The sequence below is a fragment of the Gorilla gorilla genome, chromosome 15 (assembly GCF_029281585.2).
Source record: "Gorilla gorilla gorilla isolate KB3781 chromosome 15, NHGRI_mGorGor1-v2.1_pri, whole genome shotgun sequence".
Classification (NCBI taxonomy): Eukaryota; Metazoa; Chordata; class Mammalia; order Primates; family Hominidae; genus Gorilla; species Gorilla gorilla.
Window position 1 is genome coordinate 75,218,336 of NC_073239.2, and position 24,603 is coordinate 75,242,938.

The following is a 24,603-nucleotide window of genomic DNA, read 5'->3' on the forward strand; positions in this document are numbered from 1 at the left end:
GTAACTGGTGGTCATCAGTCACTGTTAATCTTTAGATGTGACACAGATGACAGATGTTTCAGTTTTGGATAATTTTTCAAAAACTGACCCTTCTCAAAAAAGACCCTTCAATACATGAGTCAAGGATGTTTTTGCTTTTTTCCTTTATTGTGGTGAGGGGCGGATTTAACGATCAATAAAGTCCCTATTCTGTCACTAAAAAAATTTATTGATCTCTAAAGATTAAAATAAAAATACCAACATCAAACAGCTTTCATGTTAAAAATCAGAATTTATGTGAAAGTGCTCTGTAAACAGAACTGTTACTAAGTGGAATAAACAGTACTGTGGCCGGTAAGAATAACTTGAAGCTGAAAAGCAGTACTCACAGCAGGAACAATTTGAACTCAGGCCACATATACACACCCTCTAGTGGACTCATGCCAGTGTCACTCCACTGAAGTGTTGTGCTTTCCTAAGAAGGTAATCTAGCCACTGAATTTGGGTGCAGGGTATCGCTGGACTTTGAGCATTTGTGTAGTTTAAATAGCAAATCATTATACCTGAATATTAATAGCTAACTACTACACAAACAACTCAAAACCAGTAATGTCATATGTTATTACCATGGCTTCTTTTATGTAACATTATCTGCTACATTTTACCACTCAAAATATATTTAAAATATGTATTTTAAAATATATTAGAGCATATGGCTCAAGCAATCCTCCCACCTCAGCCTCCCCAGTTGCTGGGACCACAGGCAAGCACCACCATGCTTGGCTAACTTTTAAAAATTTTTTGTAGAGACAGCATCTCACTATGTTGCCCAGGCTGGTCTTGAACTCCTGGACTTGAGCAATCTGCCCACCTCAGCCTCCTAAAATGCTGAAATTACGGGCATGAGCCACCGGGCCTGGCCACAACTCATATATTTAACTGTGAATGACACAAGTGTTGGTCTTAGAAAAATACAGGAACAATACTAAATTGGATCCATTTACAGACAGGTAAATTGACTATCCCTAAGCCAATCTATGGTCATTCCTATATTTTCCCAAAGTTCCAAAGTATGAATGTCACATGAATGTTGAATTCTTCTTTGAATGTATCTATTCTTAAAATTTACACCAGCATAGTTAAAACCCTCTTTGAAAGACACTGGTTCTAAAGAGACCCAAATATGAACAGCTAAGCTACTATAGATGCCATAATATAAGCAGATATACCTAGCTCTTCAACTCTTATGAAAGAAAGAACATCAAGTGACGTGCTTTTCTTTGAGATGGAGTCTCGCCCTGTTGCTTAGGCTGACGTGCAGTGACATGATCTCGACTCACTGCAACCTCTGCCTCACGGGTTGAAGAGAGTCTCCTGCCTCAGCCTCCCAAGTAGCTGGGACTACAGGCACCTGCCACCATGCCTGACTAATGTTTGCATTTTTAGTAGAAATGGGGTTTCACTATATTAGCCAGGCTGGTCTCGAACTCCTGACCTTGTGATCTGCCCGCCTCGGCCTCCCAAAGTGCTGGGATTACAGGCGTGAGCCACCATGCCCGGCCACCAAGTGATTTTCATACACACTGAACAGGATTAACAAATGTAGGTTCAATTGTAAGGATACTTTGTAACCACTGATGAGATATGACTAGCCTCTTTAGGAAAAAAAGCTGGTAAATTTTACTTTGATAAACGTAAAATTTATTTTAAGCAAAGACTGAGTACCTTATTACCATAAATCATCTTGATGCTGGTACCTAAAAAAAAAAAAAAAAAAAAAGTTTACAAGTTTTGCTTTAGAGATTCCAAAGAATATATTTAGACTTATAAAAGCACTTATCTGATAAGATTCTATTTGCTTTTCTTTATTCATAGAGACCTAAAAAATAAGAAAATCAACTTCTAGGTTACCAATGTTTAACAGATCTCAACATCAGAATATTCTTCATTTCACAGGAAAAGTAGCAAAGATTACAAATATTCTCATTTTGTAAAAATATCCACCTATCAAAGGAACTTCAAAACATGAAATGCAACTATTGTAACCCCAACCAAGTATAGCTTTTTTCTGTTGTTCCAACTGACCATATGTATCTATTATGGCTGAACTATAATAAAGTATATACCACCACCTCCCCCACTCCCCCCGCACAAGACTGAGAGTTGTTTAAAAAAAAAAAATCCTTTCCTTGTATTTCAACTGGTGAGCACAAATAACTATTCACATGCTAAAGGTACACATATTGAAATCATACTAACTGCTGGATAAGGTATACTATCTGAAAATCACTGATTCAGAAATGTGTCAATCGAAGGCTTCTAAACTAAGATGAACATGGAGGCTGGGTGTGGTGGCTCACACCTGTAATCTCAACACTTTGGGAAGCTGAGGCAGGAGGATCGCTTGAACCCAGGAGTTCAAGACCAGCCTAAGCAACGTAGTGAGAGACCTTTTCTCTACAAAAAATAAAAAAGTCAGCCAGGCGTGATGGCATGCGCCTGTAGTCCCAGCTACTCAAGAGGCTGAGGTGGGAGAATATCTTGAGCCCAGGAGTTCAGGGCTGTAGTGAGCTATGATAGCACCACTACATTCCGGCTTGGGTGACAGAGCAAGATTCTGTTTCAAAGAAAGAGAAAGAAGAAAAAAAAAAAAAAAAGCATGGTTTATCACCTGAACAGATCTGGAAAACGGAATCTTTGAAAATACATAAGTGTGGGGGGACCAATTATTTTATGAACTACAGTAGTGGGATTTTTTTTTTTTCTTAAAAGAAGTTAGGACTTCCTCTCTACCCCAGTTTAACCACAACAATTTAATAAAACTAGTACTGTAGCTCAAAACAGGACATTAGTTTATAAGCTCATAGATTTCAATCTAGCTTTGTCATTTAGTAACTGTGTGACCTGGGCAAGTTACTTAATTTTCTCATCTATAAAATAAGGATTATGTACCATTTTAAATGGCAACAAAACTGGAATTATTCAGATACACATCTAAATTTGTCCAAGGTTTTAATGTTGGAAAATTATTAAATGAGAAAAAGAACTAACACAGGAAGTTTTATCAGAAAAGACTGTATTGCTAAGATACCACTTCTCTCCAAAATCATTTATTAGATTCGATGTAAACTTAGTCAAATTCCCAAGAGGCTTTTTGGGGGAAAGTGGTAGAAATCAATAAGCTGTTTCTAAAATTTATGTGGAAAAAGTAAAAGAATTAGAAGAGCCAAAACAATTTTGAAAAGCACAAGTGAGAAGACCCACATTACCTAATTTCAAGACTAACTATAAAGTTCATAATGTAGACATAGTAGAAAATGGAGTTTAAAAATAGACCCACAAATACAGTCAACTGACAAAAGTAAAAAAGCAAATTACTAGAGAAAGGATAGTGTTTTTTCAACAAGTGGTGCTGGAACAACTGAACATTCATATGCAGGAAGAAAAAAAACCCCAAACAAAAACCTCAAACCATATCTTATACTACCTATATATAAAAAGTAGCTCAAAAGTGATCATAGAACAAAATGTACCTCGACCTATAAAGCTTCAAAGAAAACAGAAGACATGTGTGACTGGTTTAAGAAAGAGTTCTCAGATACTACACCAAAAGCACGATCCATAAAAGAAAAACAATTGACAAGCTTTATCAAAATTAAAAGCAGCTGTTCTCCTTCCTAAAAACACTATTAAGGGACTGACAAGACAGGAAAAACTCTGGGGGAAAATATTTGCAAATCACATGTCTGACAAAGGACTTGTGTCCAGAATATATGAAGAACTCTCGAAATTGAACAATATGAAAACTCAGCTTTTAAAAATGGGCAAAATAGGACAATTTACTAAAGAAGACACACGAATGACAAATATATAAGAAAAGATATTCATTAGGAAAATGCAAAATCACGATGAGATACCACTCTACATCTATTATAATGTGTACAATTAAAACTATGCATTCTGACCACACTAGCACTGGTGAGTACGTAGACTAATGAATGCTTTATTGCTGGTGGGAAAGGAAAATGGTACAGATGCTTTGGAAAACAGTTTAGCAGCTTCTTATGAAGTTTAACACTTAGCATATAACCCAGCACTCCTATTCCTAGGTGTTTACCTAAATGAAATGAAAACTTCAGCTACATGATTCATGCATACTATATGATTCCAACTGTATGACATTTTTGAAAAGGCCAAACTATATGATCAGAAAAACAAAGCAGTGGTTCTCAGGGTGGGGGTGGGGGGTTGAGCATGTTAAGAGTTGTTAAATTAGCAAAAAACAACTTCCTGTAGTGATGGAAATGTTCTGTATCTTGATTGTATTTAGCTGTAAGACTGTTTAAATTTGTTAATATTAATGGAATCATACGTATAAAGAGTAAATTTTACTGTATTATATCAAAATAAACCAAGACTTAAGAAAAACTGCCTAGTATATAGAAAATGTTGAAACGCACGTTATCCTTCACTTCAGTTGAGCATCTGCGCACCACACTAGCATGTGTGCCAACTGGGATCCTTTTTATTACACTGCAATAATCACACTGGCTAAACCTATTCTTTAAACTTGTAACACTACCTAATTTTAACAGTTTGAGGAAAGCATTCCATTTTAATCCAAAAAATATACCTCTTCCCCCTGCCCCCCAGACAGAATTTTGCTCTTCTTGCCCAGGCTGGAGTGCAGTGGCACGATCTTGGCTTACTGCAACTTCGGCCTCCTGGGTTCAAGAGATTCTTCTGCCTCAGTCTCCCAAGTAGCTGGGATTACAGGCGCTAATTTTTCTATTTTTACTAGAGACGGGGTTTCATCATGTTGGCTAGGCTAGTCTCGAACTCTGACCTTGTGATCCGCCCGCCTCGACCTCCCCAAGTGCTGGGGAGCCACCGCGCCTGGTCTTTTCTTTTTTCTTTTTTTTTTTTTGAGACGGAGTTTCACTGTTGTTGCCCAGGCTGGAGTGCAATGACACAATCTGAGCTCACTGCAACTTCTGCCTCCCAGGTTCCAGCAATCTCCTGCCTCAGCCTCCAAAGCAGCTGGGATTGCAGGCACCCACCGCCACACTTGGCTAATTTTGTATTTTCAGTAGAGACGGCATTTCACCATGTTAGGCTGGTTTCGAACTCCTGACTGCAGGTGATCCACCCACCTAGGCCTCCCAAAGTGCTGGGATTACAGGCATGAGCCACCGCACCCAGCATACCTCAATCATAATAAACATTAATTGCTTATTAGAACTGTTAAAGGACACATGAAATAGAAAACGTGATTCTTGCCCTTTACAAAATATTCTGAGAAGCTGTTTCCTTATAAAACCACTAAATTATATCTTACCCTCCTTTAAACTGGGGTGAATTTTAAAGATACCTTTTCTCATGTTGCTGCTTAAACTAAACCACCACCACCAAAAAAAAAAAGTAAGAAAAAAAAAACCAAAAGACCTCAGTGTGGTGGTGTCCAACTGTGGTCCCAGCTACTCATGAGGCTGAGGTGAGAGGATTGCTTGAGCAGTGCTGCATTGTGCTGTGAAAGTGCCTGTGAATAGCCACTACACTCCAGCCTGGACAACATAGCGAGACCTTACCTGTATAAAGTAAAAAAAAAAAAAAAAGATAACAAGGCCAGGCGTGGTGGCTCACGCCTGCAATGCCAGCACTTTGGGAGGCTGAGCTAGGTAGATCACGAGGTCAAGAGTTAGAGACCAACCTGACCAACAAGGTGAAACCCCGTCTCTACTAAAAATACAAAAATCAGCCGGGTGTGGAGGCAGGTACCTGTAATCCCAGCTACTCAGGAGGCTGAGACAGGAGAACTGCTTCAATCTAAGTGGAGCTTGCAGTGAGGCAAGATCTTGCCACTGCACTCCAGCCTGGGCGACAGAGTGAGACACCATCTGAACAACAATAACAAAGAAAATAACAAAGAGGGCAAAGAAGAAAGCCATCCATATTCCCACAGCCTGGAATAACTATTTTAGGAATTTTTTTTTTTTGCTTGCTTCCATGGTGTGTGTTTTTTTTTTTTTCTTTTCCGGAGACAGGGTCTCACTCTGTTGCCAGGCTGGAGTACAATGGCAGGATCAAAGATCACTGCAGCCTCAACCTTCCGTGCTTAAACTATCCTCCCACCTCAGCCTCCCGAGTAGCTCGAATCACAGGCATGTACCACCACGCCTGGCTAATTTTTAAAAATTTTTGAAGAAACACGCTGTATCTATATTGTCCAGGCTGGTCTCAAGTCGTGACAAGTGATCCTCCCACCTCGGCCTCCCAGTGTTGCGATTACGGGTGTGAGCCACTGCCCAGCCTCCATTGTTTTTGCAATTATGTACTTAAATTATGTGGTATGTTCATATGTACCTATGTATTTATTGTCCCTCATATAAATATTAAAACATTACAAATAAAAGTAATATTCCTTCTTTGACCACTTCAAGAGGTACTCTATTAAAGTGTATCCTTCCAGTCCATATATCTCTTTGAAATAAATACTAGTATAATGTGATTAACATATAAAGATAGTTGATGAGCAGGATTCCTTACTCATGTATCTTGGGTTTGTCTTTGAAGTGTATCATTTGGACTTATATTTCATTTCTACTACATGGAATAACAAAGTTTTGAGAAAAATTTATGTAAATAAAGAGTTGAACTGTTAAGATCCATGTGGAAATGGGAGTTAATTTTTTTTCAGGAAAAGTCAATGGGATTCAAGATTAATATAACATAAGGGAATTATTCTTAAGATAGCATCGAAGAAAATTCTGATAATTTAGAGAAAAGGAAATGGTATAGGAAAATTACAGGTATAAAGATAATAATATATGATATTTAGTAGGTCTGACTGGTTTGGGTGTCAGTAGCAACCAAGTGATAGCAGTAAAAATTCAAGGCAAACATTTGGATGCCTACGATGTATCACATCACCAAGGAAGACTAAAATTTAAAAAGTTCAGATATAGTTCTTTCCCCAGTGAGAAAAGCAGATACTAAAAATCACTGGCAAGGTCTATTAAACGTGTATACAAGCTGGGCACAGTGGCTCCCGCCTGTAATCCCAACACTTTGGGAGGCCAACGTGGGCAGATCACTTGTGGTCAGCAGTTTGAGACCAGCCTGGCCAACACAGTGAAACCCCATCTCTGCTAAAAATACAAAAACTAGCCGGGCATGGTGGCAGGCGCCTGTAGTCCCAGCTACTTGGGAGGCTGAGGCAGTTGAATTGCTTGAACTTGGGAGGCAGAGGTTGCAGTGAGCCAAGATGGTGCTGCTGCACTCCAGTCTGGGTAACAGAGTGAGACCCTGCCTCAAAAAAAAAGTAAAAAAGAGATGTGTATACATATACTTGTATGTCTACACTGAACTATAAACATGTGCTTTGGGGAGGAGAGAACATAAATTCTGACAAATATGGAAGGGAATTTGGGAACATTTCCTGGACACCTAGTGGAAGACCACTCCAATGAGTGAATTCAGGAGAAAAAGCTTATCAATAATTATGAGTAAAAAACTTCTGAGATTCCAGTAATTAAAACAAAGTAGACTATGTAAAAATATGAAGGACAGAATTTACATGATACTGGGAATGCATGCAACAGACAACTTTCTCAAAGTGTGGTTCAAAGATCACCTAAGTCAGAATTCTACAGATTTGAATTCACTAGGTAGGAAGAGGGACCCAGGAATCTGTATTTTCAATAAGTATCTGAGGTAATTCTTATTAACACTCTAAAATTTGAGAATCACTGATTTGGAAACAGGTACTAAAAGGAGAATAGGGTAAGAGAAAAGGTTACTTTTAAAGTGATGACACTTAGGGCGGGGTGTGATGGCTCACGCCTGTAATCCCAGCACTTTGGAAGGCCAAGATGAGTTGGTCACCTGAGGTCAGGAGTTCGAGACCAGCCTGGCCAACATGATGAAACCCCGTCTCCACTAAAAATATAAAAATTAGCCAGGTGTGGTGGCAGGCGCCTGTAATCCCAGCTACTCAGGATGCTGAGGCAGGAGAATCACTTGAACCTGGGAGGCGGAGGTTGCAGTGAGCCGAGACCACGCCACTGCACTCCAGCCTGTGCAACACAGCAAGACTCCAACTCAAAAAAAAAAAAGAAAGAGATGACATTTAGAAAGCAAAATGGGGGATGAAGCAGTAAGGGATGATGGGTATCTAGGAAAACTTTTTTTCATGATTGTGTAAGGAATGTATGTCTCAGAAATAGCAGCATACATACACCTAGATGAAAAAAAGAGCGGGGGGTGGGGGGAAGGGGAGGGAAGAATCTGGCAGAAAATTTATAGGGATGGTTCCAAATATTTTAGAATTCAACATCAGCTCCCAAGGAAGACAACATACAGATGTTAGGAGAACATTTCCAACATGTGAGTGAACAAAGAGCCAGGGTGCCAATAAAGAAGAAATTCTGTAACTATTCACTAATGGTCAGGGATTGAAAAGCATCTTTCATATTTTACTGACAGGTCAAAAAAGAGAAAATTAGCTCTGACTTAATGCAGACCAGGTCAATTTGGTCAAAGAGAATTTTATAGACGAGCTTTGGTTCCACCATTGCAAAACAATATTCCGTTACCAGCAGTATTAGTAGGATTCAGGATTACACTGAAAGCATATTCTACTCACACATTCTATTAACAACTAATTGGAATTTCATTTCATAGGATAAAAACTGACAGAAAATTCATCATTTATAACTAGATGTTCTATTTACTATTTTAGCTGCAAAAGATTTTTAAAATGGTTTTACTGCATTTTCCCCCCAAGTTGCAAGTTGCAAGTTTACTGCAACTTCCCCCCAAAACATTTTCAACATTTACAATGTAGCCCAGTTCTAATTACCATCTAACCTTTGACCTGTCTCTTCTATAAGTGAAGCAAATCTGTCTAAATACAGTTCTTACATATTTCTGGAATAAAAACCTACTAGAAATGAACATAGATCCTTCCTTCATAGGCAATATAATAATTCATTCACAACCTCAAACACATTTGACATGGAAAGCCTAAAGGCAAGCCACAAAGTAGGCAAGTCATACACTAAATAGTTCTGACAGCAAAAGGTTTCTCTTCCTTCCTGGCAACCCTCTCTTTCATGATAAGCAGCCCAATGAATCTTTCTGACAAATAACATCATATGTAGACAAGACATGCCATTCTCCCCCACCACCCGCCCTAGATATCTGGACGGCTTCCAAACTGAATTTCAGGAGAAGCTAGCCTAGCATAAAATCCATTCTTTTCCCTAAATGGAAATCTGACAAAACAGGAAGTACACAGCAGCACAGAGAAGCAAGTTTTGTGGCTTAAGTATTTACTGGTAACAGACTAGTTCTTCGTGACTAATAAAATGCAGAACTTCAAATTTGAGAGGAAAACAGCAAGTCTGCCCTGGGTTACCATGGCCTCGGCAATTCTAAGGCCTTAAAAGCAGTATCACATGATACACAGAGGAATAAGAAACAAGGTGGTGCTTTTTTTTTTTTTTTGGTTATGTTCCTTCATACAAAAATTCCCCTCCCTGTCCCATCTGACCAAGATCTAGGCCACCAAAATTGTACAAACACTGGAAGAAGCTTTATGATTGCATATATAGACTAAGAAACTAAGACTTTTTGAGAAACAGTAGGAATTCTGGTTTGATTTGAGGGAAGTAATTGGGGATTTATTTTTATTTTTTTGCTTGCCATAGGATTTGAGGTAACCCTAAATGTAAATAAATACAAATCCCTAAGATCCCTAAGTGGGCTATTTGAACTGGCAGACTCAGTAACATATTAAACCTATCAAACACGCCAACAAAAAGAAAAAAAAAAAAAGAACATGATTTCATCCTCCATGCCTTTTTTCCCACTCAACCCACTGCTGTTAGGAATTTTTCAGGTAATGATTAATTTGTATCTAACGTCTAAGCTATTACACGTAAGTGTAGTAGTACATCTAAGTGCCCAGCAAATGTTAAAGTACCAAATTTAAAACGTTATTATCTAGTTGATTCCTCACCCTGTCCAAAGCAGGTTGAGACAGACCTACAGTAAGTCATGAAACCACTTCTGTGGATCACATCAGACTTTTTTTTTTTTTTTCTGAGATGGCATCTTGCTCTGTACCCAGGCTGGAGTGCAGTGGCATGATCTCGGCTCACTGCAACCTCCACATCCTGGGTTCAAGCGATTCTTCTGCCTCAGCCTCCCAAGTGGCTGGGACTACACATGCGCGCCACCACGCCCGGCTAACTTTTGTATTTTTAGTAGAGACGGAGTTTCACCATATTGGCCAGGTCGGTCTCAAACTTCTGACCTTATGATCCACCCGTCTTGGCCTCCCAAAATGCTGGGATTACAGGCGTGAGCCACCGCACCCAGCCCCACATCTGATTTTTTTATACAAATGAACTACAGAAGAAAATATTGAATCACACTGTAGTACTTTTGTGTGTGGGCAGTATAGACACATATATAAAACTGAAATGTCACTATAATGACATTAATGAAATGTCACCATAATGAAATTAATCAGTGTGGCTATTACTTGAAATATCTGTTTTACCAACCAATGAAAGCAATCAGAACTCTTGTTAAATAAAACAGTGAGATAGAGGGGGCATTAAAGTTTCTGTCAGAATTTGATTCTAGGAACATCAGCCAATTCCTCAAATGCTAAAATTATCAAGTAAATGTCTAAGACTTCTGATTCTCAGAGTTTGTTAAAAAAAAAGTTAACCTTGCAAAGAACAGGTGGATATTAGAAGCTTAGAACTGTTCTAAAAATACGGTGCTAGACTGCAACCCTAAAATATTAAGAGCTGTAAATACCTAGCCCAATGACCCTCATTCTCTAAAAGCAAAAGCAGTGATGTATCCCAGGTCACAGCCAATGAGTAATAGGCTTATGAGTAGAACACATAACATCCACTTTTCAAATCCAGTGTTTCAGTATTAAAGTGCTTATTCAATCCAACGTCCTGTTGAATTACTGTAAAAATTCTGAGAATTTTGGAGCTAAGCACACACAATACTGCTTTAACTCCATGAAGGCCTACGAGCCTGATATTTTAACTTATCTCCCCAATTCCTGCCATTCTTATTTTGTCCAAATCATGATGCCACACCCTTAGCAATATCACAGCAAGCAAGGATCAAGTGTCCTCATGAAATATCTCATCCAGTTCCTATTCTCAGGCTATACCCAGTTTCACACCTAAAGGCATTATGGTATTGTCATTAAAAAAGAAAAATACTTGGAGGGTGAGACTATGGGTTCAATAATTTATTGAGCCACGAGGCTTATCTATCCCACTATTGGCAGGTGACGACGAACCCTTAGCCCTGGATGAACTTTTCCCAAATTTGTACCACTGATAATTATTAGGAAGATCTGTGAAAAATGAGGTTAACAACAAGCAGAAAAACCATTCTCTGGTGGTTATTTAGAGATACAATCTTTTTTTAAAAAAGTGATTTCATTTTAAGTGACTGGCCAGGACATTCTTGAATGTACAAACACTGACAAAACACATTTTTACTGGCATGCATTTGTCCATTAAACATAACCTTTTAGCTTGCGATACCTTTTATAAATTTTCATTACACAAATGAATGCCTACTAAGTCCCAAGGCCTATGATAGGTTCTAAACCTACAAGGAAGAAAAAGGTAGTTTTCTGCCTGTAAAGACTGCATAACACAGTAAAAGAGACATATGTAAATAAAAGGCTAAAGTGCAATACAAAAAGTGGTAAAGAATTATGTAAGAGGAAACATGAAATTCACATGATGATTACCTATATAGTTCTACCTATTGAACTATCAGAAAACTTCACTTAAAAGGTAGCATTTGAAAACAAGGAGATGGGATAACATTCAAATTGGTGAGAACAGTATGAACATAAGTAAATGAGAAAACATATGGCTTGTACAAGAGAACCATGATAGTTGAATGTGACTGCAGCATACGATGCTTGAAGGGAAGTAGTAAAAAATAAGGTTGGAGAGAGGTGGATATGACCTTTAGTAGGGTCTCAGAATCAAGACAAGAGAGTCTGGATGCTTAATGTCTGTATATCAATGCAATAAATGTATACATTTAAAATTCTCTTGGAATGATATGCACGTAAGAGTATTACATATGTTACCACCACCACCTCATACCCAAGTACTTCCTAGATACTTGGCACCACTCTAAACATTTTACATGTATTTACCATGTAATACTAATTCCAACCTTGTCAAGCCAGTTCTATTATTATCCCCATGTTACAGATGAGGCAAGCAGAATAAGAAATTTGCTCGAAATCACCCCTCCTCACAAAAATCCTGGCTATACCTACACATTCTAAAGCTAGAAGTATCTTCTTTGCTATCCCGGCATAATTTTTAAAGCTATCATTCTTATGGGGGCACAGGAAAAACCTACAAAGTAACCTAAAATGACTTAAGAATCCTTAAAAAAATAAAAGGTGTCAAGTGAGAGCCAGACGGGCACTGGGTGACTCTGTGCCTCGCTGAGGAAAAATAACTAAACAGGGGTAAAGGAGATCCTAAGAAGCCAAGAGACAAAATGTCCTCATATGCATTTCTGGTGCAAAGTTGTCGGGAGGAGCATAAGCACCACCACTCAGATGCTTCAGTAAACTTCTCAAAGAGTTTTCTAAGAAGTGCTCAGGGAAGTGGAAGACCATGTCTGCTAAAGAGAAAGGAAAATTTGAAAATATGGCAAAGGCGGACGAGGTCCATTATGAAAGAAAAATGAAAACCTATATTCCTCCTAAACAGGAGACAAAAAAGTTGTTCAAGGATCCCAATGCACCCAAGAGGCCTCCCTTCAGCCTGAGTATTGCCCAAAAATCAAAGGGAGAACATCCTGGCCAGTCCACTGGTGATGTTGCAAAGAAACTGGGAGAGATGCGGACTAACACTGCTGCAGATGACAAATGGCCTTATGAAAAGAAGGCTGCAAAGCTGAAGGAAAAATACAGAAAGGATACTGCTGTATATCGAGCTACAGGAAAGCCTGATGCAGCGAAAAAGGGAGATGTCAAGGCTGAAAAAAGCAAGAAAAGGAAGGATGAGGAAGATGAAGAGGATGAGGAGGAAGATGAAGAGGATGACGATAATGAATATGCTGATAATGAATACACTGGTTTTAGTGGTTTTGTCTATAAAACATTTAACTCCCCTGTACACAACTCACTCTTTTTAAAGAAAAAAATTGAAATGTAAGGCTGTGTAAAATGTTTCAAACTGTACAGTGTCTTTTTTTGTATAGTTAACACACTACCAAATGTGTCTTTAGATAGTCCTGTCCTGGTGGTATTTTCAGTAGCCACTAACCTTGCCTGGTACAGTATGGGGGTTGTAAATTGCCATGGAAATTTAAAGCAGGTTCTTGTTGGTGCACAGCACAAATTAGTTATATATGGGGATGGTAGTTTTTTCATCTTCAGTCGTCTCTGATGTGGCTTATACGAAATAATTGTTCTCTTAACTGAATACCACTCTGCAATTGCAAAAAAAAAAAAAAAAAGTTGCAGCTGTTTTGTTGACACTGTGAATGCTTCTAAGTAAATACTTTTATTAGAAAAAAATAACAAGGTGTCAAAAGAGATAAAAAGTGAAGCAATAAAAACATACACATAACCACACATTCATTAAAAACTCAGAATGTTGTAAACTGATGCACAAATGTTAGGTTTTTAAATATACTGATTTTTTCCTGAATCTGAACACAGGTATCTTTTTAACTCAAAGCTAGCACTACAATGGAAAAACTTTTAAGTACGTATTTAAATCAAATCAAAGACTGTCTTGATAAATATAAAAAAATAGCTCAAATTTCATAAGCTCACATACCATCCCAAAAGGAAAACTCCAAAAAAGTTAGGTTTCATAAAAGCAGACTAAAAAGTGGAATCAACAAGAAAAAATATGTATATTTAATATTGTGATTGGTATGTAATTGATAATGTAAAAGACTGGCTTTTTTCTAAAACAAAAGCAGGAAAGAGAGCAGCAAATAAAAAATTTTTTTTTTTTTTTTGAGACGGGTCTTGCTCTGTTGCCCAGGCTGGAATGCAGTGGTGCCATCTCGGCTCACTGCAACTTCCGCCTCCTGGGTTCAAGCAATTCTCCTGCCTCAGCCTCCCAAACAGCTGGGATTACAGCTGCCTGAAACCACACCCAGCTAAGTTTTGTATTTTTAGTAGAGATGGGGTTTCACCATGTTGGCCAGGCTGGTCTTGAACTCCTGACCTCAGGTGATCTGCCTGCCTCGGCCTCCCAAAGTGCTGGGATTACAGGTGTGGGCCACCACACCCGGCTTTTTTGAGATGGGAGTTTCGCTCTTGTTGGCCAGGCTGGAGTACAATGGTGCAATCTTGGCTCACCGCGACCTTCGCCTCCCGGATTCAAGCGGTTCTCCTGCCTCAGCCTCCAGAGTAGCTGAGATTACAGGCATGCGCCACCACGCCAGGCTAATTTTGTATTTTTAGTAGAGATGCAGTTTCTCCATGTTGGTCAGGCTGGTCTCAAACTCCCAATCTCACACCCGCTTCAGCCTCCCAAAGTGCTGTGCCTGGCCAATAAAACATTTTTTAAAAAGTCTTGGGAAAAAAGGCAGTGGAGGTGGGGTGGGAGGGTGATGATGGTGGCAGATCCATAGGAGGCTAACTGGTGAAATCCAGCTCCTTCTCCAGAGTTAGCTCAAAAGTCCACCTACTGCATGTTTTGACGTAATTATTAAAAGTAGTTTCTTATACTGAACATTTTGTTGAAATAAAAATGATTTATAAAAACAAGACACTTAACACCTTTACCTGGATTTCAGATAAAGAATCTTGGCTAAACATTCATGTTCCACAAAAATATCTGTTCCCTCTAGACATTATTTTAAAAGTAAACTAAAACAGAATACACAAAAATTAGTACACTCAGGAAGAGGGGAAAAAGAAAGATATTTCACTCTATTCCATTTGAGCCCTTTTAAAACATACATATATGAAGGGACTTCAAAAAATTTGTGGAAAAACAGAATTAAATGATAAAAAACATAAAGTTTACTTCTCAACATAAGTTCCACCAAATCAAGACATTTTTGTAAGCAATAATACCAGTCATTCAGTCCATTCCTAAAGAACTGAGGGTCCTGGGAATTTAGCTATGTCAATGCAGTCTTTTTTACATTAACTGAAGAAAAATGGGTGCCCTTAAAAAAAATTGGTAAGATTAGGAATCGAAGTCAGAAGGAGCCAAATCAGGACTGCAAGGTAGATGCCTCATATTTTCCCATCAAAATTCTTACAAAACTGCCCAGTTTGATGAAGGGCCTTGGCTGCATTGTTGGGGTAGAGTACATTTTGGTGAAGCTCTCTCAGGCGTTTTTTTGCTAAAGCTTTGGCTAATTTTTTTCAACAAAATACTCTCATAAGCAGATGTTATCGTTCTTTGGCCCTCCAGAAAGTCAACAAGCAAAATGATTTGAGCATTCCAAAAACCTGTTTTGCCTTGACCTTTGCTCTTGACCAGCCTGCTTTTGCTTTGACTGGACCACTTCCACCTCTTGGTAGCCATTGCTTTGACTGTGCTTTGTCTTCAAAAGTGTACTAGTAAAGCCATGTTCTATCTCTTGTTACAATTTTTCAAAGAAATCCTTTAGGGTCTTGATCACACTTGTTTAAATTTCCATTGAAAGCTTTGCTCTTGTCTTCAGCTGATCTGGGTGTACAGTTGTGGCATCCACTGAATGGAAAGTTTGCTCAAATTTAATTTTCCATCAAAATTGTGTAAGCTGAACCAATAGAGATGTTGACATAAACAAGATTAACTTTTCCCTTGCAAATCGATGTGACTGGTCTGCTGCTGCAGGCTTCATCTAAAACTTTGCTTCGGCTTAAACTAGCTATGCATTTGTAAACTGCTACTGATTTCTTTGGGGCATTGTCCCCATAAACTATTTGTAAAGTATCAATGATTTCACCATTCTTCCATATCACAACTTTCACCATCAATTTGATGTTTGTCCTTGCTACAATTTTAGCAGAATTGATTTTGCCTTGATAGGGGCTCTTTGCAAACTGATGTCCTATCCTTCTTAGTGCCTCAAACTAGATTCTGTTCAGACATGTTATAACAAGTTAGTATGAGTTTATTTTGGTGCAAGAAAATTTTTTTTTTTTTTTTTTTTTTTTCTTTTTTTTTTTTTTTCTCTTTTTTTTTTTTTTTTTTAATTGATCATTCTTGGGTGTTTCTCGCAGAGGGGGATTTGGTAGGGTTACAGGACTATAGTGGAGGGAAGGTCAGCAGATAAGCAAGTGAACAAAGTTCTCTGGTTTTCCTAGGCAGAGGACCCTGCGGCCTTCCGCAGTGTTTGTGTCCCTGGGTACTTGAGATTAGGGAGTGGTGATGGCTCTTAACGAGCATGCTGCCTTCAAGCATCTGTTTAACAAAGCACATCTTTGGTGCAAGAAAATTTATGTTCTCACAGAACTATATTTTTTTCAATAATGAGAAACAAATCTCTCCTTAATTTGAGAAGCATCTGGTTTTCCTGAACTTATTTTTTCTTAATTCAAGTTGAACTAAAGTATCAGTTACACTTAAGTCTAATAGAATGGAATTAAAAGTCACAATGTAGAAACAATGTAAGGTTTGGGACAATACCTTGTCCCAATTAGGGAACCCACAAAGATTTTGACAAAACGAAGAATAAATGCTTACTGGACATTTCAAGCTCTAACTAGCATGTTTAAAACAGATTTCATCATCTTTACCAACCAGTGGCTTTTCTTGACTTGCCAAATCAGTGAATGGTACTGCTCGTTCCCTCTTTCTTAAATCTTGAGTATGTTTCGTTTTCTTTCTTCTTTACCTCTATAATCACAGATCAAATGCTGTCAAGTTTTCCTCCCCCCACCAAAACAACTCCTTGCTCACCTATTCCTTTCTGTCTCCAGTTCCTACTCTAGTTTCATCTCATGCTGATACCACTTCAACAGTATCTTGTCTCCCTACTTCCAATTCCTGTGTCATTTCTTCAGTTACAATGGGCATTGTTTCTAAATAATTTTCCAACACTGTATTTTGTTTATGCCATGCCTTTCTCTGCCTATTCAAAAACTCTCAGCAAAAGTAACTAAAATTAAAAGGGAAATCTGTATGGAAAAATATGTGCAGCAAGTTACCACTATAATAAACTCAACCAATTAAAAAATAAAACATCAAGATTCTAATACATAATTAGAAATGTGAATAGACAACCTGTAAAAGAATCAGTAAGTGAAATCACAGAACAAGGTCCCATTTCACTAATTCACAACAAAAACACTACAAAGAAAAAAAGAGCTCAATGTATTTTGCACCTATTAAATTAGTAAAAATGAAAATTATAGACTATTTAATGCCACTAGCTAAACTCACATGGAGGGTGATAGTGTAAATTATAACCAGCTTGAAAAACAACACAGCAATGTTTCAGGAGTCATAAAAATGTTCATACAATGACTCTTTAAATGTACTCCTAAAAGAACAGTCCAAAAGAGAAAATACTGTATGCATGCAGAAGATAACTGAAGCACAATACTGAAGGACTATGAAACTTACATCGTCATGCAATAGAAAAGTGAAAAGGATAAAAAAGCTTGATGGAATATTTTCAGACATTAAAATCATTATAGAGACTGTCCGTTACACTGAATGCTTGTTATAATGTTAAAGGAGCAAAGAAAACCAAAAACTACCCTAAGACTAAAGAAAATACATACAGACAACGAGGAAGGAAATTTTAAAAATCTCTTAGAGTGGCATTAAAAGTGATTTCTTTTTTCTTTTGAGACAGTCTCACTCTGTTGCCCAGGCTGGAGTGCAGTGGCGCAATCTTGGCTCACTGCAACCTCCACCTCCCAGGTTCTCCTGCCTCAGCCTCCCGAGTAGCTAGGATTACAGTCGCGTGCTACCACGCCAGGCTAAATTTTGTAGTTTTAGTAGAAATGAGGTTTCACCATGTTGGCCAGGCTGGTCTCGAACTCCTGGCCTCAAGCCATCTGCCCACCTTGGCCTTCCAAAGTGCTGGGATTACAGGTGTGAGCCACCATGCATGGCTGCATTTTATTTTGTTTAGTTCCATTATAATTTGTAAAACTTGAAATAAGACAAGACAAAAATAATGGTCAATTTCTGCTTACACCCAATCTTCCAAGACCCTCTAGAACCCTGTAATACCCCACTGGACTCTGATGTGCAGCTAACCCTAGAAACGGGTAGGTTGGCCACACAATTTTCCCTACATAATCTTCAGCCAATCATCCTTTCTGAGCTGGTTTACCCTCTGTCCCAAATACATATTTCCTTGTATTCTTGCTCACAACCTTTCATCCAAATAGAATGTCTTCTCTCCTTCTAATTTTACACATTATATCTCACTATCCTTGAAAAGCCTTTAATAACCATTATTTCTTTCTGCTCTGCTTTCTAAAGCAATTTGTCTCTTTTAAAAGAACCACTAGATCTGATTGTATACAGAACTTTGACAAATCTATTATCAGGAGCCATTTAAGTCTATAAATAAGGTTATATAGATTGCTTAAATCTTTTGAAGTAACTACTTAGATTAACTTTCCACATGTGTAATTACATTCTCCCTTTTATTGACCTTAAGCTTCTGGAGCATAGATCCTTGTAGGAAAGCCATTATGTAACTCATATTTGCTTGAATCTGAATCCTAAAATACGCTGTCATTCCAGTTTGAATTATACAAACCATTATCTATGACTCCATGTGGCCATAAAATCAGCAGATAAATCTGACACGGTGCCGGGTGCAGTGGCTCATCCCTGTAATCCCAGCACTTTGGGAGACGAGGCGGGTGAATCACGAGGTCAGGAGTTCGAGAGCAGCCGGGCGAATATGGTGAAACCCATCTCTATTAAAAGCACAAAAATTAGCCGGGCGTGGTGGCATGCACCTGTAGTCCCAGCTACCCAGGAGGCTGAGGCAGGAGAATCGCTTGAACCTGGGGGGCGGAGGTTGTGGTGAGCCAAGATCATGCCACTGCACTCCAGCCTGGGGGACAGAGCGAGACCCCGTCTCAAAAAATAAATAAATAAATAAAAACTGAATAGGGCAAAAGACAACATAGAAATTGCAGTCTGCTTTGGTTACAAACAAGTAAATTATGTAACTTTCCATAAGATAACTACATCTTTAGGAAAGCTGCTACATTCAACACAGCAATCACTTCCACTTCTCAATATATACTCGTGTACAGAAACAATTGCACAGTTGAACAAATTCTATGTTTTTTTTTTTTTTTTTTGAGACGGAGTCTCACTCTTGCTGCCCAGGCTAGAGTGCAGTGGCGCGATCTAAGCTCACTGTAACCTCCGCCTCCCGGGTTCAAGTGATTCTCCTGCCTCAGTCTCCCAGGTAGCTGGGGTTACAGGTATGTGTTACCACGCCCGGCTAATTTTGTATTTTTAGTACAGACGGGTTTCACCTTGTTGGTCAGGCTGGTCTCGAACTCCTGACATTAGGTGATCCACCCGCCTCTGCCTCCCAAAATGCTGGGATTTCAGGCATTTTAGCCACCATGCCCGGTTATCATTTTTCAAAAGATACACAGATACACACACACACACACACACACGAGCAACGTGACCAGTCTTTTTTACCTAAGAGTAACTAAGTAAAATTACTTACCACAAACAGAACGCAGATCCAGGTTTCTCAAACTGGAGCATTTGTTTAATTTTCCCATAAAATCAGTTTTATTCTAAAAGACAAAAGACTTTTTAAAAATTTTGAGTATGTGATAGCTCAGATGTTCAGAATACAGACTGTTGATGAAAAAATACCACACACACAAATTTGCTTCCTTCCTAAACACTCTCATTGATAAGACTGGTTAAAAAAAAAAATCACACACATGTTCATGGTGTTCTGTGATAAAAAGATCAAGTCCTTACAACTGGAAACCACACGAATGGGCACACAAATCCGTAAGAATGTGCTAACTTTGAGATTTCCATCTAAAATACCACATTGGGAAGATAATTATGTATTATTGTTCAAACTCTTACCAAAGAAATAAGACATTCTTCAATATAGCCTTATGTCACAGAAACATTAAAAAGTTGATAATTATGATTCCTATTAGTTTGGGCTCATTTAACTAATAGGTTACAAAAATACAATTACCTCATAATTTCATTCATTTATACCCAAAACATTGCCTTACGGTAATTACTAATATTCATCTATAGTTACCATTAACATATTATAAAATACTTAAAAAGGGATTGGAGAATAAAAAGAGGTCTGAAGAAACTAACACTCCGATACATTCTTTACTTTTTAAATTTTTAAATGGAATGCTTCTCATGTCATCCTTGCACAGAGGCCATGCTAATCTCCGTATGGTTCCAATTTTAGTAGGTGATCTGCCAAAGCGAGCATGACACATTCTTAATGGTCCTCTAAATCTACATTTTATTAGCAATTACAAATCAATTTGGTATTAAGCTAAGTATCTGGAATATTTTAAAATTTTAAGGTTAAGACAGCATCTGTGAAACATTAATTTTCAAGAAAGAATTATTGTTATGTTGAAAAAACAAGCCTGGGCAACTAACAAAACCCCATCTCTACCAAAAAAAAAAAAAAAAAAAGTTTTAGCCGGGCCTGATGGCACACACCTGTAGTCCCAACTGTTCAGGAGGCATGAGTTTGAGGCTGCAATGAGCTATGATCATGCCACTGCATTCCAGCCTGGGTGACAGAGTAAGATCCTGTCTCAAAAACAAAACAAACCCGAACAACAACAACAACAACAACAACAACAAAAAAAACCTAAGAAAACGAAAGATGTTAAGTTGGCTTATTTCACATTTTGTATACAAATGTGCATACAGATTTAGAAGTATCTGCAACAGAGCACCTATCAGGTGGGGGAACCTAACGGTGATTAAATAAAACAGTTGCTGCTTTCTGGGAAAAGAGTTTCAAATTTGGGAAGAGTCAAACAAATGCAAAGAGGCACACGTACAGGGGGTCTTATCAGGCTACAAAAGCACTGAGAGAATGAATACACACAAGGAGGGGAAACTTTAGAGAAGACTACAGGGAAACACAAACTAGTTAAACACAACCAACCATGAAAATAATTTGTTAGTATTCCTAAACATCACTTTTGTGTAGCAAAATGTTTCACTGTACAAATGCTCACCTAAAGTGAAAAAAAAAAAAAAGTGGGGAAAAAAAAAATCACTCCTAGGGTCCAAGAAAAATTCTCATATATTTTATGGTATGTGTAACTTAAAGACTGCGATTATTTTTTTTTTTTGAGACAGTTTTGCTCCTGTTGCCTAGGATGAAGTGCAATTCCACGATCTCAACTTACCGCAACCTCCATCTTCCAGGTTTAAGCAATTCTCCTTCCTCAGCCTCCCAATTAGCTGGAATTACAGGCATGCGCCACCACGCCCGGCTAATTCTGTATTTTTAGTAGAGACGGGGTTTCTCCATGTTGGTCAGGCTGGTCTTGAACTATCGACCTCAGGTGATCCACCCGCCTCGGCCTCCCAAAGTGCTGGGATTACAGGCATGAGCCACCACGCCCAGCCGATTATTTCTACTTGAAGAAAGAGAGGTCCAAGATAAAATGTTCAGAAATAAAGCTAAAGAAAGACCAGAAATTTTTTTGGGGGGCGGGGCAGTAATAAAAAGGACAACAAATGTAAGTGCAGTTAAGAAAAAAAAGCTTTCTGATGGACTATACAAGCATCCCTAGCCTTAAATACATAATCTATTCATATATATACACACACACACACACACACACATCTATATATTTGAGATGAAGTCTCACTGTCACCCAGGCTGGAGTTCAGTGGCACAATCATGGTTCACTGGAGCCTTGATCTCCTGGACTCAGGTGATCATCCCACCTCAGCCTCTTGATTAGTGGGGAACACAGGTGCACGCCACCATGCTGGCTCATTTCTTGCACTGTTTGTAGAAATGAGGTTTCACCATGTTGTTCCAAACTCCTGGGCTCAAGCCATCTGCTCACCTCGGTCTCCCAAAGTGCTGGGATTACAGGCTTCAGCCACCACACCAGGCCTTCAGCCTTGTATTTCCACTTCTGGGAGTTTATTCCAAAAATAATCAGGGATGTGAAAGAAGATTTAGATGCCCAGAAATTTCAGCATCTAAAATTCATCATTTACGTTCATGCAAAAATAACTGCGGTTTCAGACCATGAATTTTAAATCATTATAACTAGGCTCAAACACATCTTTATTAATCAAAATAGAAAACATTACAATCAACACATTTTTAAGTTGTTTATTCCTGTAGTGTAGAAATCCATGCTTTAGGATTCGACGAACTCCTGGAAAGCATTTTCTGCATCCTGCTAGTTGTGGAAGTGTTTTCCCTGCAAAAAGGTGTCGCAATGCTTGAAGAAGTGGTAGTCAGTTGGAGAGAGGTCAGGTGAATATGGCGGATGAGGCAAAATGTCACAGCCCAATTTGTTCAACTTTTGAAGCATTGGTTGTGCAACATGCGGAAGGGCATTGTGAAGAATTGGGCCTCTTTCTGTTGACCAATGCTGACTGCAAGCGTTGCAGTTTTTGGTGCATCTCATTGATTTGCTGACCATACTTCTCAGATGTAATGGTTTCGCCAGGATTCAGAATGCTATAGTGGATCAGACCAGCAGCAGACCACGAAACAGTGACCATGACCTTTTTTTGGTGCAAGTTTGGCTTTGGGAAGTGCTTTGGAGAATCTTCTCCGTCCATCTACTGAGCTGGCCATCACCAGTTGTTGTATAAAATCCACTTTTTCTCGCACATCACAATCTGACCAAGAAATGGTTTGTTGTTGCAAAAAATAAGGGATAAGGACACTTCAAAACAATGATTTTTTTTTCGGTCAGTTCATGAGGCACCCACTTATCGAGCTTTTTCCCTTTTTAATTTGCTTCAAATGCTGAAGGACTGTAGAATGGTCCACATTGAGTTCTTCGGCAACATCTCAAGTAGCTGTAAAAGGATCAGCTTTGCTGATTGCTCTTAACTGGTAGTTATCAACTTCTGGCGACCAGCCACTACGCTCCTGATTTTCAAGACTCTCCTCCCCTTTGCAAAATTTCTTGAACCTGCCAGGCACAGCGGCTCAAGCCTGTAATCCCAGCACTTTGGGAGGCCAAGGCGGGCGGATCACGAGGTCCGGAGTTCGAGACCAGCCTGGGCCAAGATGGTGAAACCCCGTCTCTACTAAAAGTAAAAAAAATAGCTGAGCATGGTGGTGCGTGCCTGTAATCCCAGCTACTGGGGAGGCTGAGGCAGAATGGCTTGAACCCAGGAGGCAGAGGTTGCAGTGAGCCAAGATCATGCCACCACACTCTAGCCTGAAAGAGCAAGATTCCATCTCAAACAACAACAACAACAACAACAACAAAAAACTTCTTGAATCACCACTGCACTGTAAGTTAACAGTTCCTGAACCATATGCATTGCTGATATGGTGTCTCTGTTGTTTTACAACCCATTTTTAACTCAAAAAGGAAAACTGCTCGAATTTGCTTTTTTGTCTAACATCATTTTCATTGTCTAAAATACACATGAAGGCTGGGCACGTGGCTCATGCCTGTAATCCCACCACTTTAGGAGGCCGAGGCAGGCAGATCATGAGGTCAGGAGATCGAGACCATTGTGGCTAACAAGGTGAAGCCCCTTCTCTATTAAAAATACAAAAAATTAGCCGGTGTGGTGGCACGCGCCTGTAGTCCCAGCTACTCGGGAGGCTGAGGCAGAAGAATTGCTTGAACCTGGGAGGCAGAGGTTGTAGTGAGCCGAGATAGTGCCACTGACTTCAGCCTGGCGACAGAGCGTGACTCTGTCTCAAAAATAAAATAAAATAAACATGAAATAAACAGAGTAGTAAGTCATTACCAAAAGAACAAAGCGAGAAATGCCCATTAAAATGATGTATAACATAACCACATTTATTTAACAACGCAGTCCAACATCAAATGGCAAATTCCAATAATTCAAAAACCACGATTACTTTTGCAACGACCTTCTTAGACACAATATTTTGCAAAACATGTACAAGGATATTCACTGACATATTACTGCCATTATAGAAAAATAAACACGTTACATAAATTATGGTATATTTATCCCACAAAACACTATGAAGACATAAAAGATGCTTTACGATAAAATATTTCCAATATTCCCAATGTTTTCTATAAAGAATAGACGGTAACAAAACGAACAACACTAGAATATTCTGTAAAACAAAACCAACAAAAAAGACAAAGCGTTTTGTATAATATATAACTATAGGGTAAACTGTAACTACCTTTTGGAGGAGGGAAGACATTTTTGTATTCTTCTTTGGGCTTTTTAATAATTTCCAAATGTCCATGCATTATTTGGATTCAATAATAACAGTTTAAACTTTGATCGTGGAATTATGGATGCTTACCCCCTAGAAAATTCAGTAATATATTGTTTTATAAGGTCTTTTAAAAAACTGCTTCACTCCTACGAGATTGCGCCACTGCACTCCAGCCTCGATGACAGAGACTCTGTCTCCAAAAAA

General features: G+C 38.7%; 1 protein-coding gene and 1 pseudogene across 1 annotated transcript; one reads left to right on the top strand and one right to left on the bottom strand.

Moving 5' to 3' along the window:
* Nucleotides 1–9,492: 9,492 nt before the first annotated feature.
* LOC134757126 (high mobility group protein B1-like) lies at nucleotides 9,493–13,560 on the top strand. Its single transcript, XM_063697869.1, has one exon. The coding sequence runs from the start codon at nucleotides 12,675–12,677 to the stop codon at nucleotides 13,215–13,217; it is 543 nt and encodes a 180-aa protein (XP_063553939.1). The 5' UTR covers nucleotides 9,493–12,674; the 3' UTR covers nucleotides 13,218–13,560.
* Nucleotides 13,561–20,348: 6,788 nt separating this feature from the next.
* Nucleotides 20,349–20,440, bottom strand: LOC115930634 (uncharacterized; annotated as a pseudogene).
* Nucleotides 20,441–24,603: the final 4,163 nt, after the last annotated feature.